General features: G+C 41.3%; 1 protein-coding gene across 1 annotated transcript in view; it reads right to left on the reverse strand.

The window, feature by feature from the left end:
• LOC141912187 (adenylate cyclase type 5-like) overlaps positions 1 to 17,730 on the reverse strand; it is a 38,681-nt gene extending 20,951 nt beyond the window's left edge. Inside the window, exons 1-5 of the mRNA XM_074803400.1 lie at positions 16,831 to 17,730; positions 9,518 to 9,667; positions 8,012 to 8,133; positions 3,799 to 4,038; positions 2,332 to 2,490 (exon numbers count right to left, since the gene is read on the reverse strand). Of these exons, the coding sequence (XP_074659501.1) occupies positions 2,332 to 2,490; positions 3,799 to 4,038; positions 8,012 to 8,133; positions 9,518 to 9,667; positions 16,831 to 17,730 (1,571 nt within the window). The remainder of the gene's footprint in view (positions 1 to 2,331; positions 2,491 to 3,798; positions 4,039 to 8,011; positions 8,134 to 9,517; positions 9,668 to 16,830) is intronic.
• Positions 17,731 to 18,596: the final 866 nt, after the last annotated feature.

An 18,596-nucleotide genomic window follows, 5' to 3' on the forward strand; every position in this document is an offset into this window, starting at 1 on the left:
CTACGTTTCGAGTATTATAGAGCGTTCACACTTCTTACGCTCGGTTGAACTTATCGATTCTCGCCGACGGGGATAAAATTTATCAATGATAACTAAAAAGGAAAACGATAAGTTTCACTGGAGGAACATCTGTTACTGAACTCATCTCGATAACAGCAGAGTATTCTATACACACAGCACCAGTACGCGATTCAATGATGTCATAGGGACATTTTTCTTGAGGCAGACATCTTTTTCATCTTCATTTTCAGTTATCACGATTTGATGACGTCAAAGGGGGATTCATGGCAGCAGACATGTTTTCTTAAAAGGGTCTATAGATCAAATCACTAGAAGATAATTTGATGATGTCATAGGGGGATTTCTAGAGGCAGACATCTTTTCTCACAAGGGTCTATAGAATAAATCATTAGTAGGTAATTTGATGATGTCATAGGGGGATTTAAGGAGGTAGCCATTGAGCCTAGTAGGGTTATTATATCTAATACAACTATGTTATAGTCTGTTTGATATTACCGGTAATTTCTTCTGATTTTCCGTAGACGATTTCATTGATTCAATAATGCTGCGTTGAACTGTGTATATATACTCGCCCCCCACTCCCCTGTTCCTCCCCCTCCCCACGGAGCACACGAGGGTAAATGACCCGTGGATCACGAACTATTAAAGATTACGTGGACCGTTAAATATCTTTTCATGTTCCGACAAAAAAGACAGAAATGACACAGTTATGAGAGAAGGAAGGAAGACCTTTGATATTTTATCGGTGTCCTGCAGGGATGTATTAGTAGCCTACACACATTGAACTACATCGAGTTGCAAACTTCATTTACAAACAGTTGTGGGTCTAAATCTTGAAAAATTCAACTAAAATAACTTCAAATTGAACAGGGTTTAAATATAACACCAGTTTAAGCTCATTTTGGTTCTATAACCAATCTAACAACTAAAGACCGGTCTAAGCTCATTTTGGTTCTATAACCAATACAACAACTTAAGACCAGTCTAAGCTCATTTTGGTTCTACAACCAATCTAACAACTTAAGGGCAGCTCATTTTGGTTATATAACCAATCTAACAACTTGAGACCAGTTTAAACTCATTTTGATTCCATAACCAATCTAACAACTTAAGACCAGTCTAAGCTCATTTTGGTTCTATAACCAATCTAACTACTTAAGACCGGTCTAAGCTCATTTTGGTTCTACAACCAATCTCACAACTTAAGACCAGTCTAAACTGATTTTGATTCTACAGCTGTTATCATTAACACCAATAATTCAACTATTTTCACGCGAACAAATTCTATATTTGTTCGCATAAATTCTAAATCGATCGCCGTCTTTCATTTGAACGGATTCTAAGAAATCGACGTTTGTTACATACAAATAGCTAATCATTAATATCTAGTTACTTTGACAACCGTTTTGAAAAGCGCGTTGAGTCGTCCTCGCCTCGAGCATATAAAACAAACATTCCTTTTCAACCGCTCCACTCGGCGACAACGGCTGCGGCGTCTGCTAATCAGATTAAGTCAAAATGTCTGAATCGTGCAAAGAAGATTTGAAACTTGTTGATTTCAGTCATTCAATATTTCTAAGGAAATCGTCTCAGCGAGGTTTGATGATAGGGTTTAAGTCTATCCCGGTTTTTTTCAAATCTATACTATTTGTAGGGCAAAGTTATTAGCCTAAAGTTAGTTTTAGAATGACCCTTTAAGGGCAAATAACAACAATATATAGTTGTGGGTAAGTTTTTATCAGGAGTATGCAGTTTAAAAGGGAGCACGACCCTGTGCAAGGTTTTAGGGACAGGTAAGGAGTACGCCTGTCATTGGGTTAGTTTTTCGAAGAGTTTCATGGGGCAGGTGGTTCGAGCAGGTGTCCCGGAGCAAGTCTTGACCGCAGGTTAAAAGGGAGTGTGACCCCGGGCAAGGTTTTAGGGATAGATTAGGAGTATGCCCGTCCTTGGGTAAGTTTTTGAAACCGTAAGAGAGGTTTTCTATTCTGAGGCAAGTTTTACGGGAGGCCGGAGGTTTGGAGTTATCATGTCCTTGGGTAAGTTTTTGAAACCGTAAGAGAGGTTTTCTATCCTGAGGCAAGTTTTATGGGGGGCCGGAGGTTTGGAGTTATCATGTCCTTGGGCAAGTTTTTGAGACAGGAATGAGCGCGTCTTATCAAGAACAAAACATTGAGAGAAATCTCAACATAAAATCCACCTCAAAAATTATTTGCGAAATTCTGAAAATGAATTTTCCTATCGGCAGTTAAGTCATCTTTACCGATTTGAGGTTGCCTATGACATCATCGTCGAGTTTATTATCGAACTTACCCGGGAATTCCGCCGGCTTCCATCACGTTCGCCAAGGTGACGTCGTTCGACCAGACGTCGAATTGCCACTTGCGTAACCCGAGTACGCCGCAGTGTACGCGCCCGCTGTGTATACCAACTCTCATATTCACATCTACAGCTGTAACGTCTCGTACCAACCTTCAACAACAACAACAGAGATTATGTGCCTAGGTTTCTGTGTACTGAAGGGCACCTGTATCATGAAAATTTTTTAATTTTCAGGGCTCTGCATCCAAAATATGACATTTTGACGTGTTTAAAAAAAATTATTCGACTTTATCCATTTTTGATTATTCAAATTGGCCACTTTAAATTACTTCTACCAGAACATGAGATATCGACGATTGTAGAATTGTTCATTATTTTGCTTTTACTGAAACATTACTGTTTTTTTTTTCTGAAGACTAGAGTTGTTTCTTCGTAGACGGAATCCAGATACATCTGTTTAAACTATCAGATAAACAAACTTAGGGCATCATCAGTAATATGTGGGGATCGTTCGTCAACTTCTACACCAGGAATACCCATCAGTCTTATCAGTCTTATCATGAGTTCTACGTTCATCATAGATAATTATTAGATTTTAGAAATTCCGAAGAATATCATTAGCTCGAGAAACTCGAGTATCTGACAGCAGACTTTCCGGAGCGAAAATAATCAGTTTCCAGGCAGCCAGAGGAGGTGTCGATGTGTCTTTTTTCTAATTGCCGGGGAGAGGGGACTTAGAGAAACTGCCTGAAAACCCCTTACAATCAGAGCGAAGCAGGTTTTCATATCGCCAGAGGTTCTACGCGTCATTTTTTCCTCGTTTTTTGCCGTAGGGAAGTTCGAAGCCGCCATCGCAGTAACCTAACCCGCATAATATCAGACAACAAGCAAATAATAGGGTTTTTTTCTGTAAGAAGAACTTTGCACCAAGTTTCCAGAGATTTACCAGGGGGTAACCAGGGATTCCCAGTCTATAAAACCAGGCCTAGGTTAAAGATTTACCCCTAGGGGTTGATACTTAGTCTATAAAACTGGGTCCAGGATAACGATTTATCCCTAGGGATAACTTTGATACCCAGTCTAAAAAACCAGGCCCAGGTTAAGGATTTATCCCTAGGGATAAGTTTGATACCCAGTCTATAAAACCAGGCCCAGGTTAAGGATTTACCCCTAGTGATAAGTTTAATACCGAGTCTATAAAACCAGGCCCAGGTTAAGGATTAATTCCTTTAGGGTAAATTTGATACCCAGTCTATAAAACCGGGGCCAAGGTAAAGGATTAATTCCTTTAGGGTAAATTTGATACCCAGTCTATAAAACCGGGGCCAAGGTAAAGGATTAATTCCTTTAGGGCAAATTTGATTTTAAAGATTTTTAAATTTTAAAGTTAAAAGCTATAAGCACTAGACCCGAAATATGTAAATACGTAAAACACGATATTTGATATTTGATACTTACGCAATAGCGTCAATCATATCGAGACCCATCTCGACGCAGCAGTGGGCGTGGTCCGGGCGCGGCTCCGGTAGACCGCTCACGCAATAGTAACAATCGCCGAGGATTTTAATGCGTAGACAATGATTATCGGAAGCGAGACGATCGAAACGCGCGAACAGTTCGTTGAGAAGCTGCACGAGCTCCTGAGCCGTGCATTGAGACGACAGAGACGTGAAACCACAAATATCAGCAAACAGAATACTGAAAATATATATATATATATACATCATTAGACGATATCCACCTTATGACATCATCATCAAAACATTATCAGAAATCCCCTAGGACATCGTCATCATCGTGGTCAAAAATTCACCTGAGATATCATCAAAATGCCTGATGTCAAATCATTGAATTATGTTTATTAGAACCTTAAAAATTACCATGATGCCCACCTCCTTTAATCCCCCTATGACATCATCAAATTGTCTACTAGTGATTTGATCTATAGACACTTCTAGAAAAGATGCCTGCTGCCATAAATCCACCTATGACATCATCAAATTGTCTACTAGTGATTTCATCTATAGAAACTTTTAGATGCCTGCCTTCAGGAATCCCCCTATGACATCATCAAATTGTCTATTACTGATTAGATCTATATGCACTTCTAGAAACGATATGTCTGCCTCCATAAATCCCCCTATGACATCATGAAAACTGTAGTAGTTTTTAGTCGTAGACGTCTCTCAGAACGGCTCGTCAGATCTCGATGAGTCTCACAAACCAATCAATCTTCATTTGTGAAATGACTTTCGGTAAAAACTGATAAATAGTTGATCAGCTCAGCTACAAGCGGGACTCCGAGCGCGGGACTCAGCACGGGACCCAGCGCTGTCATCAACTGCAGTTTAATTAATCGGTTTTAGTTTAATTAATTTATGCGTTGCTGGAAGATGACACTAATACACAATGAGCGACTGTAGTTTATTGTCAATAGTAATAAATATAACATAGCTGCGTGTGTTACATTGAGTATATATAGGATACAGTTCCACAGTCTAAACACAAGGCTCAGATCATTTTAGTCCAGTTTCACTATAGACACCTTAGATCAAACAGGTCTAAGCTGATTTTGGTCCAGTTTCACCATAGAAACCTAAGATCGGACCAGGCTAATAGTTTTTTGGTTGTTTAACGGTTAAGACTTAAGATAAAACCAGGCTAAGATTATTTCAGTGATTACCTCAGTTAAGACTGAAGATAGAACACATTTTGGCCCTAGAGCCGATGTTCTCCAAACAGGGAATCAGGCTCAGGTCACGATAAACGAGCTATCAGAAACAGTGGTAGTGAAATGAACACTTGTATTTCATTCATCGGTTCATGTTAATTTCAGGTTGGATTAGTTCTGACCGAATGGGATATCGATAACTGCAATTACTACAACCTGACGACATCCGGGGTTCGGTCAGCTCCGGCGGCGTTACGAGACGACACCCGCGCAACAACGCTACAGAGTCATGTGATAAAAACCACCTGCATCAATACAGGACAACATCGTCCGCCGCGGCACTCGCGACGACCACGATCAGCTTATAGCTCATATACAATACTGACGTTATTGCTGATTAATACTTAATATAGACAGAGACAGAGAGCAAGATTATGAGAGAGGGATAAATGAGAGAGAGAGGTGAGGGTAGAGAGACAGGGAGAAGAGAGGGGAGTGAGAAAGAGGAGAGGGTAAGAGAAGAATGAGACTTAAGGGAAAATGAGAGAGGAAGAGAGAGAGGGAGAGGTTAGAGGTAAGGAGGGAGAGGGAGGAGAGGGGAGAGGGGAGGAAAGGGGAGGGGAGAGGGGAGAGAGGGAAGAGAGGAGAGGGGAGAGAGGGGAGAGGAGAGGGGAGAAGAGAGGGGAGAGGAGGTGAGAGAGGAGAGGGGAGAGGAGAGGCGAGGGGAGAGAGGAGAGAGGGACTTCCATTCCTTTTTTGATACCCAGAGTTTTAAACTAGTTCCAAGTAACTGATCCGGCTTATAGTGTTGATTTTACAGTCACCAGCAGTGTTCCAGCTAAAAGGTCATTCTTACCTCAATCATTCATACAATGATCATAATCTCAATGTTTACAAACACTAAATACCCTATATAACTCCTCCCCTCCCCCAGTGCTCACATGATTGCCAATTATAAATATGTCAAGGGTTTGACCTTCAGTTCTATCGATTCTTAGCTCTCATACTAAGGGGGAGGGGGAGGAGGGGGGATAGAAGGGGTGCTGTAGTTATTGTGCAGATCAATGCTCTATTAACCACTTGTGTAAAATCAATGAGACTGAAATTATGTTATATCAGTTCATATACACGACGCGACTGCAACAGAAACCTTTCAAAACTGCTGTCATCGAACGTTTTTCCTTTTTTTTTCAGTAACATTTCATCGAAGACGAAAATGTTCAAATTTATCAATAATCAATATTTAGACGATCAGTAACTGAATTCATATTTCAGCAGCGCACAACGTCAAATCAGTATTTCTAAAAATAGTAACGAAATACTGACAATTAGAAATAGTCGATGATTCTGTTCCTATTAATATAGGGTGGACTTCAATGTGACGACAGATTAGACCGGGCTTAACTCATTTCAATCCAGTTCCACAGTTGAGACTTAAGATAAGATTGGGCTTAACTCATTTCAATCCAGTTCCACAGATGAGACTTCAGATAAACCAGGCTAAACCCATTTTAGTCCAGTTCCACAGTTGAGATTTATGATAAAATCGGGCTTAGCTCATTTCGGTCCAGTCCTACAGTTGAGACTGAAGATAAGACCGGGTTAAGCTCATTATGCCGGTAGGAAGTCGAGACGTAAGATAAGACCGGACTGAGCTGATTTCGTCGGACTGGGGTTAGCCAGTTCCCGAGATCAGATCTGTGTAAGCTGATTTCTCTGAGCGCCGCTGATTGCCGAGCGTAGTATAGTGAATATGAACTGAGTTTTTACGACAGGGAAATTCAAGTGGCAGAGCAGACGTGTTCGTTGTCGCGGGAACCAATAAATCTGTCACATATATCGCGTTCTAAGAGTCACTTGCCACAGATGTAAACAGCCTAGTGACACGAATGTAATTAAAATACGTATATTAGAATCTAGGATATTTTAAAAGAAAACGTAACCAACAACAAGAGCGTATGAAATGGTGCCTGAGGATGGTTTTTGGTAAATAAAAATCCCTACATCCCCTTTAGTTTGTCATTTGCCTTCTTTCTTCCTTAGCGTTCCGGTTTTTGTTATTTAATTACTTTAATCTTAATCCTTTAATCTTTATCATTTGTCATATTCTAGTATAAATATCCTGATATTTTATTTTGTTCTCAGTACGCCTGCTGATGGCTAACAGTTGTTAGCCGAAACGTCGCTCCTCAAATATAATCATTCTGATATAGAATCTTGGCTTCGTTATTGTGGGATTTCTCTCGTCATCCCATGATCGATCTATCAAAAATTCAGAATCTTAATTTCTCAATTAAAAACCATTTTGAAGAAATGATTGCGTAGTTTTAGGTTTGATTAGTTTAAATTCTATGGAATATGAATGTAACTAGGGTTATTCCATGTGAACTGAACCTAGGGTTGGTCAGCTTGTATAACCCTAGCTGTTCCACCTCCAGACGAATAGACCTTACCCTAGGGTTAGCCCATTACTCTTCAGGAGTGAGACAGCTAGGGTCTGAACTAGCTGACCAACCTTAGGGTTATAGACTAACCCTAGGGAAAAGCCATTAGTCTCTAGAGGTGATATAGCTAGGGTTATGCTAGCTGACAAACCTTAGGTTTAATCATAATGGGATAACCCTGTGATTGGCCAAGAAGTGGTCACATGGCACAACATTCCCAAAACATAATTGCAATAGTTTGAAACTTCTTTCTAGAAAGAGACATTTTTGAACTGACAATGTTTGAGCATCATATCATTAAAATCTTAGTCCCTTGCAGTCATTCAGCTATGGAGCTGATATAAATTGACTCGCTACATCATGGAATGCTACTCTTGGTGACTTAAAAATTGTTGCAAGCTTCACCTGAAAGCCACACCAGCAAATTTTGCAATTAATTAACAATTATTCAATTAGAGTGTGCACCACTTAATTAGGAGTTAATTACCGATGCTATGAAAATGAGTTAGAAATTAATTAACTACCAATTAATGAATGCGATCAGTAATTACCCTACCTGACGTTTTCGTGTCGTTGAATGTAGATTTTATGAAACATCGTGTCACGAACTTTACCGGCGATATCGGCTTTCATCTCCATGGCAACGTGACGCGGCAACACTGACAACAATAAACGCTCCTGAAAAAAAAAAATTAAAACGGAATAAACACGTTTGACTCATAGAAACACTCGCTCGCTAATTGGATTTCTATTTCATTCACTACAACTTCCATTTATAAACCTAGAATTTAATCTTAAGTAAAAGACTTTATTCCAACTTAAAGGTTGTGATAAGTCGCTAATCATAATTTACAGAATTGTTGAAGTCATCGATAATGAGAAGGTCGTCATTAGTAACTAATCATAATTTTTCTGAATCGTTGAATCATTGAGAATGAGAAGGTCGTCATTAGTAACTAATCATAATTTTACTGAATCGTTGAAGTCATTGAGAATGAGAAGGTCGTCATTAGTAACTAATCATAATTTACAGAATTGTTGAAGTCATCGAGAATGAGAAGGTCGTCATCAGTAACTAATCAAAATTTTACTGAATTGTTGAAGTCATATGAAATGATTTTTCTATTTATTTTGTGTTTTCACGGTGAAACTGGATGCAGCAGTAAATGCAGGTATCGCAGTAATCTCTAGTCCTCACTCGCCACAGACTCCTCTCACTGATATCGCTGATTATTTTTACGGTCCATTCAGTAATCAGCGAAATGGTTTTTTGGTTAGAAAAATATCGTGATTGCGAGTGGTTTTATTATCGCGCTGCAGAACGCGGCACGGGACTCAATCCTAGACGCGTTCCGGCGCTGATTAAAAATCATGTCGGCGGAAAAACATTCGCGACCGACGCACGTGACCAACGTCGACGGCAACGTTCAACAATACGAGAAATGACGGCGCGCGGAAAACGCCGGAACGAGAAAAATAGCATTACTGTTAATGAAAAGTGAATGAGGAGATTAGGAGGGAGTGTGGATGTCACGGGGGGCGAGGGGGGATATACTACAAGAGTGTGTGATTCAATGAGACACAATAATCAGGGATATAGAGGGGAGGGGAGAGGGGAAAGGGGAGGAAGGGGGATAGGGTGGGAGAGGGGAGAGGTAGAGAGGGGAGGTAGAGGGGAGAGGAAGGGGATAGAGGGGAGGGAGAGGGGAGAGGAAGGGGATAGAGGGAGGGAGAGGGAAGGGGATAGAGGGGAGGGAGAGAGGAGGGGAGGGAGATGAGAGGGGAGAGAAAGGAAAGATGGAGGAGAAAGAAGCATGTTTCCATGAAGTAGGAACTTCAGAGCAGATTCAGAACCGAGTCCACCTGGAGCCACACGCTAGATAGGGAAAGCTCCCGAATATCAGGCTTTGGATTATTGGATATTATCGGAGCCACCGCAAGAGAAAGGAATCTACGGCTGAGTTCAAACTTTACTGACAACAATAACCTGGGTGGTGAACCAGCGACGCGGTTACCCGGGTGCTGGACAGGTGAAACAGCGACGCGATACCGGTTTGATTACCTGTTGTTGATTCTCGCGTTGAATGGTGAGTCGAGCCTCGATGCAACGCCTCGTTTCCAGGAACGCCTGCCGCTGGGCGACCTCCGTCGGGTAGTGTATAAAAACACCCGTCAGATTCACGGCCGTAAAAATAAACGAATTCGCTACGATCTGAAAAATAGAAAACTTTAAATTTCAAATTTAGATATAGATATATTTATTTTCGTCAGATTTGAATGTGACAAATTTTTGATTTTCATTATTAATATTGACATAGAAATTTGTATAAGATATCAGATGATTCAGGGATGTATTTCGAGAGTGGTCTTACAGGTCCGAACCCTGCTTTCCCGTGTTGCCCTTGTCACCGAGACAAAGATTGTTAAAAATTGTAAATTTAGATTTTAAGGTTTAGATTCATGAAAAAGGTTAAGCTTAAAATGGTTAAGTTTGAATAATTTTCCTCAGTGAAAACATGAAGAAACCAATATAGCAATTCTACCAACAATATGAGAATAACGTTTTTGTAAAATTGAACCCAGGGTTCAGTTTGATCCACAGTTGTGTGTTTATTAAACTTAGTTACTTTTCAAATGTTTTAACTTGACATTTTAAATTTTGATCATGAACTGGAACTGGGCCCTGTATCATGATCGGGAACTGGGCCCTGTATCATGATCGGGAACTGGGCCCTGTATCATGATCGGGAACTGGGCCCTGTATCATGATCGGGAACTGGGCCCCTGAAGGTCGGTTAGAATGAATAACTAATTTCAATTCTGAAACTCAGAACGGCGGAACCACATTCTGACAACTTGTAACCAATACCAGTTAGATTAAAATTTCTCGTGAAAGTGCGCCCTGAAGTTTGTTAGTCAAAAAACGATGCAAATTGAAAATTGAAAATAAAAATTTCTATTCGGTTTAGTCTATAGCAGCAGAACCTGATGACTTAATCTAATTCGGTGTTCAAGCACGCAACAGCAGAACAGCTGGAAATATAGAAAACAAATTTTTTTATATATCTCTCTCGAGGGCAGAGCAGCAGTAACAAGCTGAGTGTCGATGAGATCGTCGTACAATAACGATATCTGATCTATCTACATGATACACACGTGTATAAATGAATGTTTGATAACAACGCGAGCCTCTAAATGATATCTGAATATCATCGATCAACCAGGCACATCCGAAATACATCCCTAAAACCCCCAATTCACACGACACAGGGGAAACAGCATGGAAACAGGAGATACAAACATGTTTCCCTGTGTTGAAATACGGTTTCGGGAAACAATGTTTTCGACATCCAACAACTTTCACCAGCGCCCCCTAGCCTCACGACGAGTTATCTAATTACTGGCACTTTTACGTGTGATGCCAACCTGCGGATATACTCCCCTTTTTTGCAAAAAAACGTTCGCTGATTGGTCCATCCGATCGGGAATCCAACAGAAGCCTAAAGTCGTTTGTTACAAGCGCTGTGATTGGTACGACCGGATGCTGGTCGGCTAACAACGACTCCAACAATCACGAGGTCAAGGGGTTCGGGGAACAACTTTAATACCAAATACATCATAATACATCGTAATACCTCAAACACTGTAATTCCTAATGCATTGTAATACTAAATGTACCTAATGCATTGTAACACTTATTTCACCTAATGCATTGTAATACTTATTTCACCTAATGCATTGTAATACTTATTTCACCTAATGCATTGTAATACTTATTTCACCTAATGCATTGTAATACTTATTTCACCTAATGCATTGTAATACTAAATGCACCTAATACACTGTAATACCTAATAGATCGTAATACCTATTGCACCTAATACACTGTAATACCTAATAGATCGTAATACCTAATACCAGAAGAGACATTAACGGCTTACTGAAATCCTAATGGGATAGTCACGGACCGCACAGTGATGAAACAATCGCGACTTTATTTCCTCTATCGCCGACGGCAACAACTCGAGACCAGCAGACGTAAAACGAATCGGACGAAATTATCGCCGCGAATATCGCGAAAATGGACGCAGAATGGACGACTAATGAAAAATGTAGACTTGATTCGTGTATGATTTACGATCAATCAGTGATCATCAGTGATCATCAGTGATCATTGGTAATCATAGAGTTATTGTCTATCAATCATATGTTTGTGTTAAATCAACCAACGCCCGAAGATCTTACAACTGAAATGTTTTATACTAGGAAGGGAATACTGTATTTGAAAATATCCGTAATATCGAATAGTTTTCTGTAATAAAGCGCTTTGAGTCATTATGAAATTTAGCGCTGAATAAATTCTAATATCATCATTATTATTACTATTGATCTGTAAGAAGCCCTGCATGTACCTGAGCTAAACCCACCGGGTGAGCAACCTTCCACCTAAAAAGTGCCCTAATTTCTGGCCCCAATTTTTCTTTAATACATTTATAGTTTCACAGTTGCTAATAATTTTTTTTTGGATTTAAAGCTGTGAGGAATGAATATCAGCTCAGTTTCTCGGCCGTCTGGTGACCGCCAATCTTCACTGCTGTCTGATAGAGATACCCCACACAGGTCCAGAAGACCAGGTGTCCAAAAGGAGTATTTCTCATGAAGCACTCAAGTTGGGTGGCGCCCTCAAGTGTTCGAAATTTGTTATCAAACCCAATGGAAACAATGCATGTTTTTAGAAGAGCAGCATAAAATTTGGAGGTTTTAACCCTCTTTGACTTAACGAAATTGAACCCATTCTTAACCCTTTCAGTGCGTCTACACCGCAGTGCAGTGTATAAATCGGTGATGGATTTTGCTAGTACATCGCACCGCGGTGTATTGATGTAATTATCTCTATTGAAAGATGGCAGCACGTGTCAAACATAGGGAAATACTAGTAACTAACGATACACCGCGCCGCGGTGTAGACGCACTATAGTGGTATTCCCATTATTCAACGCACTAGGGTGGAATTATTCAAAATTTTCAAATTATCTCCAGCACTATATGGTATTAATTAGTCAGCACTGAAAGGGTTAAGTCTCAGAGTCCAGTTAATATACCCGCGGATAAGCAGAAAACACGTACAGACTCAGCGGACTCTCGTTCCTAAAGCTAAATTCACGAAAAATATAGAACGACAATAAAATAAGATTATTACGGATTTCATTCATTTTCGTAGATGGATTTATGCGCGGCTATTTCGCCGTAGCCGTGGCGATGATACGATTATCGCGATTGCATTGTTGTCGTCGCGCGTAACACCTGGTCGAATCTCATTACATCCGACGCGTAACAAAATAATCGTAATAACGGCTTTCATCGAATATTGAATTAACCGCGACGGAAATAATCGGAAAATTCGCATCGCAAACAAATAATCGAATTTACCGGCAATTATCGCGAGTGTTTTTTTATTGTTCGGTGACAGAAATTCATCTTCGAGATTGAATCATAAAAAAAAATCCTATAACCGGTACGCAATACAGCAGGTTCTACGATCTCCTCGCAAATTCCATTTCAACCGGCAAATATAACCACACTTAAACGTGCAGAACAAATAATTAGATAAAAACCCAATTATTACAAATTAAAAATCGAGAATTTATTAAAAAAATCAAAAACACTTTTTGCCATTTTTATTTTTGAATAAATTCTTGATCTTGGGCGCTTGCTGTAGCGGCCTATTGTTTGGCCCTCATCGAAACAGCCTTCTGAATTTTATCTTTGCTTTACTTATAAATATTTTCAAACCATGATCTCATCATATTATCATATCATACCATAATGAAATAAATTGAAATTGAAATTCGGTAGCCAGTTAAGGAGCATGGGTTCACAAGGATAGGGGCCACGACCCTGGTCCAAAATCTTGCGATGTCATCCAGCTTGAATACCGGCTGAGGGAGGAACGTGGGAGAGTCTCACGATATCATCAGGTTTGCCGAGAGGAACAGTCGCTCTAACTTTCCTTACATATTCTAACTAAACATATTTTGCAGTCACGCATGTATTGGCATCATACACAGATGTCGTGTAGATTTTTTTTTACAAAAAAAAATGCCTGTACAGGCTTCCTCTCTCTCTCTCTCTCCTCTCACTCTCTTCAATGCACCTGTGGTACTTGATCAAAAAGAGTAAATTCAGAATATCAATACGGGAATAAAAATCCTATTAAATAAGGATTATTTCGGCTCTGGTAGCCGCGCAAGAGATTTAAGTCTGAATGTATAAAATATAAAGGTAGGAAGAAAAGCGCCGTTGTGTGATGTGGTAGAATGTAGGGGTTTTAGGTAGATCCGGTCTGTACCGTGTATGGAGTGATACCGTCAGTCCGTTGTGTATGGAGTCTATGAATTATTCGCCACACGCGACAATTGGTCAAATCATGTATTCATGCTTTCAGCCTGCGATGAATCGTAAATACGTCTCTAAAACGCTACCGGATTCCTGATTCAAGGTGATTCACGCGACGATTCAGAGACTGCGACCCGCTTCGAGATATTATATCTATTAACAGTAGACGATAATATCAACTGAACTGAGGAACTTGAGATATGCGGTGGAGAGAAGAGAGGAGGGACGGAGAGTGGGGAGAATGGAGAGATATCTGAGGGAAGGAGAGATAGGTAGAGAGGGAAGGGGAGGGAGAGAAGGGAGAGGGAGGGAAGGAGCAGAGAGGGAGCCACACATAGGAAAGGGAGAGAGGGACCCACAGATAGAAGAGTGAGACAGATTGAAAGACAGATGAGGTGAGTGAGGAAGGACAGAGGGAGGAGAGGGGAGCAGTAATGAGGGAGAGTTGAGAAGGGACAAGGAGAAGAGTTTCTTTCTAAATATAGTACGATGACCAATGATCACTTAATGACCATCACAGATATCTAAATAATCTGATTTTCCATTAGCCAGTTTTGATAAACTGCACCAATATATAGAGATAACAGTAAGAGTAGCAGCGACCAGGTGTCATACAGACACAATATCAGTCAGAACTCATTTCAGTTCCATAACCAATCTAACACCTTAACACCAGCCTGCTGATTTTGGTTCTATAACCAATCTAACAATTTAAGGCGTCTTCGGTAAGAAGAGCATAATGAACTCAAGTCACGACCTAGGCCCAGGATATCTTACTTGAAACTAGGCTTACCGGTTAAGATAAACAAGTCCCCAGTTTACCTAAAACCTTCTGAAAAGGGGAAGGGGTGCATGCAGGGCCTGCTGGATCCAATATCAAAGGGTTGTTTGAGATTTAAGGGGCATTCTTAAACACCAAGGCCTGGTTTACTGGAATAGAATAAAACCATCAAACAATTTGATTATTTACTGTATATCGTAGAAGGGTTATGAATTCACTGATATCAGCAGAATTGAATCAGTCTCAATCGTGATATATCAAACTTACGTGATAATTCACGCTGTTTTTGATCTAACACTTCGTGATGTGTGTCTAAACTCTGTGAGATTGTCCATAGTCGCAGGTGTTACCTGTCGATGACGAACACCTGAGTTCGACACACGCAGTCGTATTAACACTCCATCGCAATCATAAAATAGTTTTCAGTTGAGAAATTTGTCGACACTATTCCGCGGGACAATTTCTGTAGCCCTGACTTTATTTCATACGGAAATTTTGAAATTTCAATGGATAATTCGGGATTCTGCCTGCAGCAAGTGAGGATCCACCAGGTGTCGCTAGTGTGCAGTAGGATATCAACTACTGCGGCGATAAGAGGATTCCACTTGTGGCAAGTGAAGATCCACCAGGTATTGCTAGTGTGCAGTAGGTCATCGACTATTGCGGCAATAGAGGATTCCACAGTTGTGGCAAGTGAGGATCCACCAGGTGTCGCTACTGTCAGTAGGACATCAACTACTGCGGCAATAGAGGATTCCACTTGTTGCAAGTGAGGATCCACCAGGTGTCGCTACTGTTCAGTAGGACATCAACTACTGCGGCAATACAGGATTCCACTTGTGGCAAGTGAGGATCCACCAGGTGTCGCTACTGTGCATTAGGACATCAACTATTGCAGCAATAGAGAAAGCGAGGTTTCACTATCACAGGTGTCACTTATCAACAATACCCACCACCCCCCCGCCATTCTATGGCAACCATTTTTGTCACTTCTAACAACGCTCCATTTCTGTTCAAATCGGACGAATTCGTTTTAAACAAATAAATAAATTATTGATGAAAACTATACCAAATATCGAGCATATTTGGACACGGATCGAGTGGTAATGAAAACTAGAGAAAAGAAAGATGAACGTATGATGTTTGAGAAACCAACGACGACAACGGTAATAATTCTGATTTATTGCCGATAAGAATAAGTACCATAAGCAGCGTCTATTCATTCACTTATCAGTAACTTATCCTGCGAGATCGATGACCCCCGCAGTAAATAGGGATAATACGACGGACACTCCGGAACTCGCCAACGCATTGCTTATCAGTGACTTATCCTAGGAGGTTCGTCGACCTGGTGGTAAGCGGTAAGATTCAGGCATCAGACTCTGCGGTGGCCGTCTGTGTGGGGGGTAATATATTATCACGTTCGTAAGTCTTGTGGCTGTACGATCAGTTCGACAAAGACGTAAAATAAACCAAGTCATTAGACGTAAGACGTTCACCATTAGATATAAGACATTCTCTATAAGACATCATTTAGTGGTCCGTAGAATACTTTCGTTTTTTAGAATTTCCCAACAGAAAGTAAGCATTCGGGATGGAAGTTTATAGAGACAAGTTTGACATCAGCCGATCTTTGATGACTCCGAATGCCAAGATTAGGATATTCGCGGAGCCACCCATTAGAGAGACAGAGTGGTGACTTCACCGAACAGACGTCATATTAACCCTCTATCATCTACCATACCCTTTACCCATTGAGCTTCGACAAACATCAAATTAACCCTTTATCTCCGACACCCGTAACCAAATTTGTCTTCAACGAACATCATTAACCCCCTACTATTTGATATTTCACAACTGAATAAGGGTGGCCGCTTTCTGCCCATTTCTCGGCCTAAATCCCCTCAGTTATCTCTGATTTCTCCCTGAGTGCATCAGAGAAATTTCTAGGTTAAAAATGTTACAAAATTCATTCATTTTTCCAGAGAATCAAGTGATCAATAGCGTTTTCTGAATTCCCTGAATTTTCCAGGTCTTCAGGTAAAACTTGTCAAACTCCCTGATTTTTTCAAAAATGTATTTTATCCCTGAATTCACCAGGTTTGGGGTAGAATTTGTCAAACTCACTGATTTTTTTCTGGTTCCCCGAGTTCCCACTCGGCGGCGCCACGCTGCAAAAATAAAAAAGTTTTCCGTACCTGACGATAGAGAAATTCATCGGATTGGTTGACGACTGCAGACGCCACGACGTGTATCACAGACAGCGACATTCCGCCGAGCACCGACAGACGCATTCTCAACGGTAACAGAGTATAGATCATATAAATAAAAAACATCGTCGGCCAGACGCCTTCGCTCGAATTCCGTAGATCCACGTCCAGCGTAATCAACGCCGTCATCGCCGCGAGTAACACTAAAATCGTATAGCACAAATAGTCCAAAAGCGGCAGTTTGAACGCGCTACGGTTCGTTAGGATTTCCAAAACGACGAAGACGACGATGACCGCCGAGAGGGTCGCCGCCGTGTAGAACCTCTCGCGGCCGTTTGCGTAATAAAACACTAACAATATAACCGAAACGACGATCAACTGAGCCATCATCACCGTCACGTTCGTCTGATTCAGTTTGAAGAAGTAACGCTGATACAAACGTTCAAAGTTCGGAACCGCGAATTTCTTCGACGTGAAAACGTGTACGAGCATTTTCCAGTTGCAGCACGGATGTCCGTCGTCGATGTACTCCACGGGACATCCGTCGGCGTCGGTGATCTCGAACGTTTTAACGCGCGATCGTCGCACGTCGTTTTGGTGCTGTTCGTATTTCTCCTGCGCGCGTTCCCACGCCGATTTACGCGTCTGCGAACCGGCCGTCCGCGGTCGGGAAACCGGCGACGACGGAGGTTTCCCGAGCTGGACGACGGTCACCGTGTTCGTGCCGTTCGCGTTGTTTAATCCGAGAACGTGGACTTCGGTTTGTCCTTCGTTTCCGGGTTTCCGCGCCCCGGCCGACTTCCGCATCTCGGCCGGCGCGTCCCACGCTTGTCGACTGCCCGAGGACTGCGGGCGTCCTCCGGGCACCGGCGAACTTTCTTTCATCATGTCGACTAGCGGACGTATTTACGGTTGCTAACGGCGATGACTAGCTAGCAGACGGATCGTCGGTTGATTTCATCGCGTTATGAAATATCGCCGTCGTTCGCACCTGGAAAATATGACACATAAATCAGCGGTCAGTCATTGAAGACTTTCATTGAGTTGTAAGGAGAAAACAAGATGGCTGAAAGTGACTTGCGTACAATAGTCGATAGTCGGGCAGCTTCGGGGCAGGGAATGAATGCGCTGATTCTGCCATTACCAGTGCAGCTCATAAAAGTTTCAAACCTTTGCTGTCATAAAAGTTGATAAAACGATCTCTCGATACTGATAGTCATCTACAGGGGCCAGTTGCACAGTCGTGACTTAAGTCCAAAAGGGGTCTTAAGTTGTTAGATTAGCGATAGAACTAAGTTGGTCTTAGACTGGTCTTAAGTCTAAGCCATGAATATGCAACCGGCCCCAGGAGTAGGCCTACTAGTGTTATAACAAAATTATGAGATATATAAATAGTCCACAACAAAGAGACTAATTATTACACAATTTCTAACTTAAGTTGAAAATGACTTTTCGAGAGCTATCGATCTTTTTATCCGTCTGACGTCGCCTCGGTGAATGCGTCTGCTTAATTCTGGCTGATCGCCAGATTGCTGTTGATGATGTATTTATTCAATAGATAAATATTCAACTATAAACGAGCATTTATTAATTATGACTACAGACTTTCATCAGTCGATCAAAAACTGATCTTTCCATCTCCTAAGTCCCACCCTCTCTCCCCCTCTCTAATTTCTTCTTACACTCCCTCTCCCTTCTCTCCTCTCATTGCCCCCTTTCCTTCTCCCTCTCTCCCCTCCTCTCCCCCTCTCCAA

This window comes from Tubulanus polymorphus, chromosome 10 (genome assembly GCF_964204645.1).
Source record: "Tubulanus polymorphus chromosome 10, tnTubPoly1.2, whole genome shotgun sequence".
Lineage (NCBI taxonomy): Eukaryota > Metazoa > Nemertea > Palaeonemertea > Tubulaniformes > Tubulanidae > Tubulanus > Tubulanus polymorphus.